The sequence below is a fragment of the Montipora foliosa genome, chromosome 1, assembly GCF_036669935.1.
Source record: "Montipora foliosa isolate CH-2021 chromosome 1, ASM3666993v2, whole genome shotgun sequence".
NCBI lineage: Eukaryota > Metazoa > Cnidaria > Anthozoa > Scleractinia > Acroporidae > Montipora > Montipora foliosa.
The window spans coordinates 28373767-28386266 of NC_090869.1; the positions used below are offsets into that span (position 1 = coordinate 28373767).

At 39.7% G+C, this 12500-nt stretch overlaps 1 protein-coding gene across 1 annotated transcript in view; it reads right to left on the minus strand.

Moving 5' to 3' along the window:
- The window catches only part of LOC137995986 (protocadherin-like protein), a 53383-nt gene that overhangs the window by 26490 nt on the left and 14393 nt on the right, over positions 1-12500 (minus strand). Inside the window, exons 4-8 of the mRNA XM_068841428.1 lie at positions 12279-12500; positions 11766-11893; positions 9498-9949; positions 8715-8936; positions 3306-6845 (exon numbers count right to left, since the gene is read on the minus strand). The exon at positions 12279-12500 is cut by the window's right edge and continues 224 nt beyond it. Of these exons, the coding sequence (XP_068697529.1) occupies positions 3306-6845; positions 8715-8936; positions 9498-9949; positions 11766-11893; positions 12279-12500 (4564 nt within the window). The remainder of the gene's footprint in view (positions 1-3305; positions 6846-8714; positions 8937-9497; positions 9950-11765; positions 11894-12278) is intronic.

A 12500-nucleotide genomic window follows, 5' to 3' on the forward strand; every position in this document is an offset into this window, starting at 1 on the left:
GGACGTCAACCGGAAGTGAGCCGTTTTCCCTTTTAACTTGTCTTCATTCAACCACATTTATATTGCTAAGTATCTTTTCTCCATTAGAGATGATTAGTATAAATATCTGGGAGACAGCATTGTCCTGGGACTTGAAACGTTCTCTTCCGGTTGGCGTCCGCGTCTTAAAAACGCGAGCGCTTAAGTTATTGTGTTTAAGCACGCGAGTTTTTGAGACGCGGACGGCAACCGGAAGAGAACATTTCGTGTGCCAGGACAATGGTGTCTCCCAGATTTTTATACTAATCATCTCTACTGGAGAAAAGTTATTTAGCAGTGTAAATGTGGTTGTGTGAAGACAAGTTAAAAGGAAAAACAATTGAATGAAGGGGTAGTTTCTAAAGAAACTGTGGTGCTGCGTCGGTGGGGAAGTAGTATACAAAAATTTGGTTTTATCAACGGAGTTGATAATGTAAATTGGCCACCGTACAGAGATTCTAAAAGCTGACGTTTCGAGCGTTAGCCCTTCGTCAGAGCGAATGACGAAGGGCTAACGCTCGAAACGTCAGCTTTTAGAATCTCTGTACGGTGGCCAATTTACATTATCAACTCCGTTGATAAAACCAAATTTTTGTAAAAGGAAAAACAGCTCACTTCCCGTTGCCGTCCGCGTCTCAAAAACGCGCGTGCTTAAGCTTCCTAGTACTGACGACGGCTACGGCAACAAAATGTCACTTCGAAACACATCCTTACGCTTTTACAAACACTTTGCGATTATTCCACTATCTTGTTCACGTTGATGGGCGAAGTATCCAATACTTGGGTTGGTAAGAGCGGTTTTGAAGCGAAGATAGAAAATGAACGATTCACTGTTGTATGCTCACGCTGTTGTCAAAACATTAAATTCGGTCAGAGCTACTTTCGTATGACCTTGAATTAACAATTTGCAATGACTGCAAAATTCTCGCGCGCTCATTGGTTAATTTCTATTGTCAATAAGCGGACAGACACAAAAATTTATAATTTATGCGAGGATGACGTGTATTGCTTGCGTCAGATTGAAGTTTCTCGCATTTTTGTCCCGCGTTCTTCTCGTGTTTTGACTTAATTTTGACCCCTCTGCCCTTTTGTTATTGTAAAAACAAATTGATGTCAGTTTTTCATGCGTCTGTCCTGTTACTGACAATGAATTTCGTCAAAACATTGTCAAATAACAGGACAGACGCAGGAAAAACTGACATCAATTTGTTTTTTACAATAACAAAAAGGCAGAGGGGTCAAAATTAAATCAAAACACGAGAAGAATGCGAGACAAAAATGCGAGAAACTTCAATCTGACGTGAGCAATATCGCGTCATTATCGCATAAATTATAAATTTATGTGTCGGTAATGTGTTGGTGTGTCTATTGACAATAAAAATTAGCCAATGAGCGGGCGAGAATTTTGCAGTCATTGTAAAAAAAGTGTTCGCAATCTGTTTCACGGACCAATGTTTGCCAAGATTAAAACAAAGCTTCTCCTTATTCCCGCAGAGGAAACTGCTAATATGGGCAGTAAACAGTTCGATTGCCAAATCACATTACTGCACTTCAATTGACGTCAAAGTGAAATGCCGATCGCTTTCCAGAAAGTTCCATGGAGAGATGAGGTTGTTTGCATTCGCGTTCGCCAAGCCAATCAAAATTCGCACTCGTTTGTTTTTGTTTGATAGGCCAAATAAATGTTTTGCATTTCTGCTTTTTTCGTTCTGTTTTAACGTTTGTTTTTCAAGGTCATATGAACGTCGCTGTATTTTAAGTTGTTTTCCTAAGTACAGCGAAGAAATGTCAAAATCGACTCCCGGCCTATTCCATTAGGCTGTGGTGCTGTGCTCCGAGGTCATACATGGCTCGTGTTCAGGGACCGAGCGCCTAGCCGGCAGCACAGCTCCTTCGGTCCGACCTCGTTGAGCTGCGTCGTTGCGGTACTTTGCGACGGCGATTAGCAGCGACAATTATTATTATTATTATTATTATTATTATTATTATTATTATTATGTACAAAAATGCGTGCCAATTATGCAAGTGTATCTAATAATGATAGTAATAATAATAATAATAATAATAATAATAATAATAATAACAATATCAATAATAATATCAATAATAATAATATTAATACTAATAATAATAGAACTTCATTTTCACACGATCTTTAAATCTGAATAGCTTGCGGGGTCATGCACAAATGAAATCAAATCAAATTAATACACATCAAATCATATTGGTTTTTTAGGAGAAGGGGAAATCGGAGTATCGTTAATGTGCTGAAATTCGTCAATGGTGTAAAATGTGAAAGGAAGACACTACAAACTCCCCTTGCACCAAATCGCGGGAATCGAAAGATCCCCGAGATGTCTAAATTGCACGCAGAAAAAAACGAAATCGGTCCTGGTACTGATTAACAAATGTCGGTAGAACTATAATCAGTGCTTCCGAAGCACATGGTAAGCTTAACTTAAATCAGTTTTGATTGCATGAACCGCAGCAAATTTGAAAATAAAGCTTTTTATGGTTTCATTGCAGTTTTACTAATCATTTTACAACTTTTCATCATAGTTCTTAGTACGATTCTAGAATTCGACCCGAAGGAGGCGTTACTGCGCCAAACGATGAAATACGAAGGTCAACTGAGTCAGATGTCAGAACTGCATATTTATTTTTAAGTTATTCGTGGCGCACTGTATTCTGGTTAAACGTGATGTATTTTCGTAAAGTGATGAATTCGAGAGACCGTCGCAGGTTACACACTTTTCCTTAAATCCAGATGATGTTGCTGCTCGCTCGCTCCGCAGCAATTATCGCTTTCTGGTGTTGTCGTTACCGTAAAGGACGGTGCTTACTATTGTTATTGCGCATACGTTCTGCGCATCTCCAGATACTCGGATTTCCTATCGCCGATGCTAACTAATCCAGGGATATTTTTGCGCGGTCTAAAACTATGCAGAGAAAGTAGATCTTTGTAAGTACTCTTGGTATCCAAAAAGAAAATTGGGGGTAACCATGCATTCTTTAGAGATACTTCAGCTTCAATTTGAGAATGAACGCCATACATTGCTTTGTATTTTAGAGCTTTTTGCAAATTGAAAACTGCGTGGTTACCCCCAATTTTCTTGTTGGATTTCAATAACACTTGTTAAGATCTACCTTTTCTGCATAATCATAAATCGGGGCAAACATACCTTTGAATTAGTAGGCACCCTCCTTAAAATTATCCTATGGGTTAAACTCGCTCAGCCATCCCCTCCCCTTTCCTAGATTCACCTATACAGCTTTACTCAAGTTACCTGTATCTCTGTCATCTGCTTCAATAGTGATTAAATTAAAACCCGACGGTGCATTCTCCGGGACTCTGGCAGTGTATTCTTCCAGCTTGAACGTTGGTGTATCATCGTTAACATCTGTCAATTGGATTATGACAAGGCACGTTGAGTAAAGGTTAGTTGCAATCTCGGTGGCTCGAAACTGAAGCCTGTATTCCTTCACTTGCTCATAATCAAGTGTACTCGCTGTTGTGATATTACCGGTTGACGGGTCAATTTGGAATTTCTGCTCTCCCTCTGGATTAGATTTCACTAAACTGTACACTATTTGGTTCTTGTTGTTGACTTGGCTGGTAGCTTTGATTACCGTAACTTGCTGGCGAAGCTTGACATCTTCGTTAATGTTAGCCTTATATATCGCAGGCTGGGGAAACAAAGGTGGCTTTTCTTTTTCCACGTTGATCTCAACAGTGGTCGTTGACTCACGAGGTCTCTCTTCACTGATATCCATAGGTTGTTTGTTAATTGCTATAATCTGCAACTGAACTTTTCCCTGATAGTTCTGCAAACTGACTTTGGTTTTAATCTCACCAGTGGTATTTACAATTTGAAATTTGTCGTCAGGATTAACCAACTGGTATATTACTTGACTATTGTCTACCCTAGAATTCACCCTCGTGTCGGCGTCAGCTGCTCTCACAGTCAAAACAGTTGTTCCAAAAACATCTCCTTGCCAAACACTTGCAAAGTATGTCCTGGTCAAGAAGATAGGGAAATTGTCGTTCTTGTCTACAACTTTAACGTCAATGATGCAGTAGGAGAGAAGTCTCTCTGCCACATTTCTTCCATGCCCTCCGTCCTCGGCCATAACAATCAGAGTATGACGATCTTTTGTTTCGCGGTCCAAGCTGGTTAGAGTCTTTATAACACCAGTAGTATTGTCAATCTCAAACAGTCTTTCTCCACCCGTAACGAGAAAATACTCAACTTCTTTGTTTCTCCCCCGGTCTTGCGTATCCACAGCCCTAACCTGGGTAACTATTTCTCCTCTCGGTTTGTTCTCCTCCACAGGGACCTCATTTAGACATTTATCGAAGAGTGGCCTGTTGTCGTTACTATCTTCGATGTTGACCACTACACGCACCTCATCAAAGCGACTAGGATCCACAGTATCCGAGGCTTTTATTTGAAGTGTGTACTGCGTCCGCTGTCCTTTTACGCTCGATTGCAGAGAAAGGACTCCAGTTGTATCGTTGATCTTGAAAATGTTGCCTGTATCACCGCTTGTTATAGAATATTCGATAGGATTGCCATCTGCATCTCTCGCAAGAATAGCTGCCAACGGTTTCCCCGTTTTGGCGTCTTCGGCAATACCGATAGTATAATCACTCTGAATGAACTGCGGCACTTCATCATCTCTATTCAACAATGTTATATTGACAAAACCTCTAGATTTGTAAATTTTCTCTCCAAAATCTTCCACCACGACGGTAAAAACATGACGTCTCTGCTTTTCGTAATCAAGGGGAGTGGAACCTACTCTTACGTCGCCAGTGCGTGAATCGACTTCAAACAGAGAGGTCCCTTCCAGTGAGTACCTCAACAAACCTAACTCACAAATGCCAGTTCCACCACAATCAAGGTCTCTCGCCGTCACACGAAGCAGCACCTTTCCTGAAGAAACATCTTCATAAACTAATTCTTTATACTCATTAGGTTCAAACTTTGGGTAATATTCATTGGCATTGGTAACTGTGATCTGTACTTCCACCTCGTTTGAGTATCCCTTTGGAATAAGCTCAGTTGCTCTCACTTTCAAGTCGTATATGGCTTTCTCCTCGTGATCCAGTTTAGAGTTTACTTGGATTTCACCACTGTTACTGACTTCAAACTTCTCTGTGTTTCCAAAAGAAATAGAATAGCCCAGTCTTGCTCCAGAGAGACTGCTTGCATTGACTATACCTACTATAACCCCAGGCGGAGCATTCTCAAATACTTGAAACTTGTACGCACTTTCAAGAAACTGGGGCTTAAAGTTCACAGTTTTGATGTCAAGTGACACTGCTGCGCCGAACTGGCGCGGGACGCCAAAGTCAAATGGATACAATGTGACATTGTATCCTCCTCTATCTTGCAGCGTAGCATCGGTCTCGACAACTTCGGTCACTGGGTTAATGCCAAACGGTACACCCGTTGAGACCATTTGATAACCAACTCGGCCACTCAGTCCTCCATCATTATCTTCTGCTTTCAATTGATATGCGCTCGTGCCTGGTCGCGAGTTGGAGTTAACACGACCAACGAAATCTATCATTGTAAACTTGGGTTTGTTATCGTTAACATCGACAACATTTATTTCCACATCGATGTCACTAGTGCGCATGCCCGGGGCGGGTTCCTGCTCACGGATAGTCAACCGGTAGAACTCAGAGCGTTCGAAATCAAATGGCGCTGTCATGCGAACCTTCCCTGAGTTATCCACGGTGAAATTAGCCCTTTGTGGGAAAATTATAGACAGTGTACCACCTGGAAAATACCTTGGCACGCGGGCCACTACGCTTTCAACATCCTTGTCCTCTCTTACGTAAACTCTAACCGGTTGCTGATCCCCTCGGTAGCTGACAAAAACTAACTGCACTTGTACTTTGGTTTGCCGTTGGGGAATTCCATTGTCTTTTGCAGTCAGCTCAAACTTGACTGGGGACTGAATTTCTGAGCGAGGTTTCTTTGCTATCAAAAAGCCATCGCTGTCAATAGAAAACAAGGGCAAGGCATCGGCAGAAAGTTCGTAGGATATCGAGTCTCCAGCATCCTTGTCATATGCTGATAATCGGGCAGCTGGATCTCCAGCCTGGAAGTCTTCTTCAACCTTCCTTTCCACAAATCCATTTACTTCGCCAGGGAATTCGGGTTCATTGTCGTTAATGTTCTTCACCTTTAGAATAACCGTCACTTGGTCACTACGGTCTCTTGTATCCATCACACGTACAACAAACCGATGTTCACGAGCTTCTTCGTAATCCAACACTCTTGTCATTTTGATTTCGCCCGTGGAGGGCACAATTCGGAACAACCCATCTTCGTTCCCCGAGAGAATCTCGTACGTGAGGACCTCAGATGTAGCTGCTTTTACCACCATGACACGACCATTTGCTCTGATCCCTTCCGAGACCTCTTGAATGACTGGCTTGACCACAAATCTGGGAGGTCCATCTGGCAAGAAAACATTCAACTGGACCGTGGTGCTTTTACTTTTTGGTGGGGTCCCTTTGTCTTTTGCCTCCACTTGAAGAGTAAATTTAGAAGCAGAGACTGTTGTTAGAGATCTCTTAACCTTGATAGCCCCAGTATCTGGATCAATCTCGAAGGCCCCTTCGTTGTTTCCACCTGTGATGTTATATACAACTATGCTGTTGTCGCCACTATCCAAGTCGGTTGCTGAGACCAATAACACTTGAGTTCCAATCGGTTCATCGAGAGATACCTTCATCACGTATGAGTCAGCAGAGAACTTCGGGAACTCATCATTGACGTCTTTCACGTTCAAGATCACTTTAGCAATTGCTTTAGAAGAAGAAGAAGACAAATTCATTCGTCAAATTAGTGACAATAAATTAAAAACTTCCAATAGGAAGTAACAAATTAAATTTAAATCCCAATGGGCCAGATTCTCATCAAGTTCAGTTGTTCTATATACAGTGCAACTGAACAGGATACTACTAGAAGACTACTAGAAGACTACCTCTGAAGTTGGGTGAGGATTTTATTCAGTACATATCCTCTACTGCTTGTCTCGGGGTTACCATCGATGATAAACTGTCTTGGTCTCAGCATATTAAATCAATTTGTGTGTCATTCAATAGTAAAGTCAAAATGCTGAGACGTATAAGTTTTTTACCCAAATCTATTCTTGAAACTCTGTACTTTAAGACTGTAATCCCAAGTGTCCTCTATGGGGTTGTGGTTTGGGGCTCTGGCTCCAAATTTAAAGAATTAGAATTGATACATATTAGAGCCGCTAGACTAATTCATAAGTTGCCAAAGGGCATGACTGATGAAGATATTTTAGCAAGAGCGGGGTGGATGCCTCTTGAATATTTTTATAAATTTCGTATTTTAATGATTACTCATAAGGCTTTTTACAATTTAGGTTTAGAGGAAATAAATTCATTACTTGTTAGGACCTGTAAGAGCTATAATCTTAGGAAATCTTTAAATATTTTAGTTAATAGACCAAAACACTGAGCTCGGCTCCTTTGTACACAGGGCTGCAATCGCCTGGAATTCCCTGTCTGATAGTGTAAGATCTTTTTCTAATCAAACAGGCTTTAAAAATGGACTAAAACATACTGTTATGAATATCACTTTTGAAAAAGACAGCTCAGTAGTTTATAATAAGCATGCCGATTTTTATTATTATTAATACATATTTTATGCTTTATTTATTTTTAGCGATTATTTATCTTATTTATCTAAAGTATAATCACTACCATATGTATGTATTGTTAATTTTATTACAGTAGGTCCACATCAGCTGTAAAGTTGCTTTTTTCCTCTTGACCTGCTTTACTAAATAAAGTTATGTATGTATGTATGTATGTACGACCCTATGACCTCTACAAACATAAATACTTAAATACTTTGCGGTCGATGTCCACGTATAACGTCGCTTAATACTGGACTTGGCAAGTCACTTACGACGAAATATCGAACTCACTGAAAACACAAACACAGCTTTCACATCACGAAGAAAAGGTTATACTAATGGACGATTTTTTCCACAAGTTATAATAACTTTAGCCTCGTCAGTGGTCCAGCTGACTTGGCAATCACCTCCGCGTCTAATAATCCGGCAGGTTTCAAATCCATCAAGAACACCTAACAGACACCAAACGTTTTCTTAATTCCGAAAACACGAAGCATGCTACTTGATTAAAAAGACATTAGGGCCGTTTATACGAGAGAAAATAAGCCGCGGCTAACTCTGGCCGCGGCTTACGTAAGCCACGTAAATGGTACGAAATCTACGTTCACAGCTTTCTCAAGCCGCGTCTTATCCTGGCCTTGGAGTTTATACTCGTATAAATAGTTCCTTTCGCGGCTTACGTAAGCCGCGGCCAGAGTTAGCCGCGGCTTATTTTCTCTCGTATAAACGGCCCTATTATGTTTGAAAGAGGTGATTCGATCAGAAAATTGATGTTAATACAAATAGTAAGGGAAATCTGGAGATCTAGAAGACAATTCTGAAATAATACCGGTAGGTATGATGTTTCATTCATAAAATAAATACTTTATTAGGAACATGTACGAATTTTGAGAAATTTATAAACATTACTCATGCCTATAATGTATTAATTCTAAATTGTCCTCTATATCGTGAGATTTCCCATACTAAATTAAAATAAAACAGACCGAAGTAGTCAGTGAACTTACAGGTGCGAACTGGTCGTCCCTGGTCTTCAGCCTTGATGTACAAAATATGGTGCCGGATCCGTTCAAAATCCAGTTGTGCATTCGTCGTGATAGAGCCAGTGTCTCGATTGACTAAAAACTTGGAATTAACATCCACAGTGTATAGCAGACTGTATATTACTTTGCCATTGTTCCCGTCATCTCTGTCTGTGGCTGACACTTTCCCCACCTCTCTTCCAACAGCTTAAATGCAATCCATGCAAAAAAACATCTGTTATAAGTAAACCCAGGCTTATTTACTAACAATAATAAAAACAAGCTCAAACCTCACTGATAGTCTGCAGCCCCATAATTATCAAAAATTACGAACAAACAGGCAGAGACATCCGAAAAAGGGCATCAGAGTCCCAGGAAGAAACTGAACCCACTTACTGAGCTACAAACTTAAACTACTAAAGAGATAAGTCGTTTACCTAAGACTTTAGAGTGTCTGTCCCACAGTCCAGTTAGATTGCGCGCTGTCTCTCTTTTGCTCTAGAATCGTTGAAACAAATGTGTACGTTGAACTCTTAATTGCTGAAACTGCGGATTGCACAACCCGCAGTTTCAGCCATTTTGAAAGTGTTGGTTCGTTTCAATGATTTCGAGCAAAAGAGAGACTGCTCGCAGTCTACAGTCCAGTGGGATTGCAAATACTGACATTTAGTTTTCGGCATGTTTAGTTCCAGTTAATTAATTAACATAAACTGAAAAGGTATTAGATTGGAATTAGGGGAAATGATTATTTCATGACTTTGTACTTACGTTTATCTTCACTGACATCAAAAGTGTAAACAGTCTTTGTAAACTGAGGAGCATCATCATTTTGGTCTTCAACAGTCACAGAGACAGTTGAGTTGCTGACCTTATTCCCCACAGAGGCAGACACCATCAAGTAATAGGAGTTCACCCTCTCTCTGTCCAACGGTTTGGCCACACTTATCACACCATCGTGGTTGATGCAAAATGCATCGTCTCTGTTTCCGCTCAGAATGCTGTACTTGTAGTTAGAATTCTCTAGCACAGGTGAAATGTCCTGAACCACATTACCAACTTGTGCGTCTTCGTTAACACTGACAACAAAGCTTGGTTGCAGCTGAGGAGCCTGCAGTCCTTCTGTTACATGGATTTTGAGGCGGTAGACTGCACTTTGTTTCTGCGGGGAGCCACCATCTCTTGCTTGCACAGAAATGTCCCAAGTTGATCCCTCTGATTTTCTGATACAACGAAACAAAAACAGACAAGGTATTCTGCAATCAACTGTGTTGGCACTCTATGTCCAAACATTGGACAAATTATTTCTTTATCTCTTGCCAAACAAGTCTTCACTGACCATGTGTTTTGAAGAGTTGGCTCAACTCTTAATAATCATTAAAATTAATAATAATTATTATTTATCAATAATTAATAATTAATTATATATTATTAATAATTGTGACACAAGCAAAGAAACTTTTAAAAAAGAGCTGGAGAATTTTAGTTACTCCCTTGGAAAGTTCTAGGTAGTACTGTATCAATGAAGTAAACGGAGCTGAAGAAAAGAATGATTCAGAATATCAAAAAGGATTAATGATGAGACAGTCTAAGTTATTAAAACTACATGCAGGTGCAAGGAACTTGCTTTTGTAGTTTTATTGTTGGTTGTGCTCCTAACCTCAAACTGAGTAATTCAAATTTCGGCACCATAAAGCATGTACATGTATTTTACAATAGCTGGTTGTGATTCCCTTCTAATAGCTGAACGAGTTGGGTAAAGTTGACAAAATAGACCATTTTACAAGTTACCTGGCCTGAGAATGGAAGTGAGGCTGCCGAGAGATGCTGTTTTGATACAAATCTTTGTGCTTCTCTAATGTTAATTAATGTAGACTAATTAGAATTACAACAACGCTATTCACAGATAAAAGCAGTGAGGTCTGTATCCATACAAGGTCACTGGCAGCCTCGCACTACGAAACTTTTTGTCGCTTAATTAACTGAAGATTAATACGTCAAAATTTCAGAAGCTATCTCTCTTATACACATACTATTAGCTTTCCATGTTCCAACTCCAAAAAGGGAAATTTTGTTGAGGACAGAACATAAAAGTATCCTTGTGTAACCTTCATTCATTAAAATTTGAGGACGACCTACAGAGCAAAAAAAACTCCATAGATAGGCCCATAGCGACTCTGGGACAAAGTGAACCTACGCATGGGAAATATTTTTAATCACAGTCTAAAAAAAAGATTAATTGGAATGGAGTAAGTGATTGCCATCCAAGTCCACTTCCTAAACGTCATTCCTTACTTTGTCAACCATGAGCTAAAAAGGAAGTGATTTCTTTTTTATCATACCAGTAGTACCACTTTAACAATGTCGCAAGTGGATGTTAGGTGCCCTAGTACAGCAAGGACGTTGGCAAGTACCCCAACCCCTCCCAGATGGGACCACCTACATGGCCAGCAGTATCCACAACCCAGGCACAACAGAGCCCTTGCACCCAACAAGAGAGGCAGGAAGATAAACAGCAACAACAAATCTGAGCACTAGTCACACTGAAAAATAATTCAGTGGAAGAGGAGCAAAATGAAATTAATAATAATAATAATAATAATAATAATAATAATTAATAATAATAATACTAATAACAACAACAGCAACAACAACAACAACAACCTTCCCCATAGTGGTAAAACCACTGAATGCATGCACTGCAGATAAGGATGACCATTGGGACTAATACATCAATCCAACACAAATGAAATGCCAGCCAAAACATAAGATAACTATGGTAACCCAAGATGTTAACAACATTTTGCTCCTCATTGTTAAATGGCATTAACTACTGTACATTTTAAAACTATGCTAAACTTCACCTGTGTATATAAACCTACAGAAGAATAGACAGACTTGTTCATCCAGTATTATCACTTCTATTAAGGCTTATAGAATGCAGCTAAGGCAATTATGACAAGAATGCTAAGAGAATTCTCAATGATGATAATGTTAATATTCGATTATGTACCACCTAACACTCTATTGGATACTTACTTAATTTCCCGTGAAGCTGTTATGAGTCCAGTGTTTTCATTAATTTGGAAGGGTGTACTTGAGGTTTTAATTGCTATGCTGTATTTTATTGCTGCTGCGGCACCAGTATCACGATCAGTCGCAATCACCTAAAGGAAAAAAAAACAAGCCCAACCACTGAACAACAAGGCAAATTCGAAAAAAGGCACAGGATAATATGCAGCAAAGATTACAATTTTCTATCCTCTTAAATATGTGGGTATTTGTTGTGCTTCAATTGTCAGTAATAAGCAACTTTCTCATTCAAGGCCATCTTATTTTGTGTTTTCTCAACTCAGTCTCCTCATACACCATAGTCATCTTGACCCACTCCCAAATTATCAAAAGAGTGTTTTAGTGTACATTGCGCATTTCACCAAAGGTATTAATGTAATTATAACTTTTTTCATGGTTGTGTGTAAATGATGTGTCAACCAACATGTTGACCCACGCATGGATTGGTTCAATCAGATTCTTTACCACTACCATATTTACCTGTATGACAGGTGATCCAGCAGGTGAGAAGTCTTCAATTGCAACATTCTTTGGTTCTGTCTCCATGAATGTGATTCGTGGATTGTTATCATTCACATCTGTTAATGTGATGGTGACTGCTGCTTCCGCTGCTAAATTTGATGCCTCAGCACGAATGACTAGATTGTAAGTGGCTTGTGTTTCACGATCAAGGGTTTTTTGAACTAACAGTTGTCCATTAAA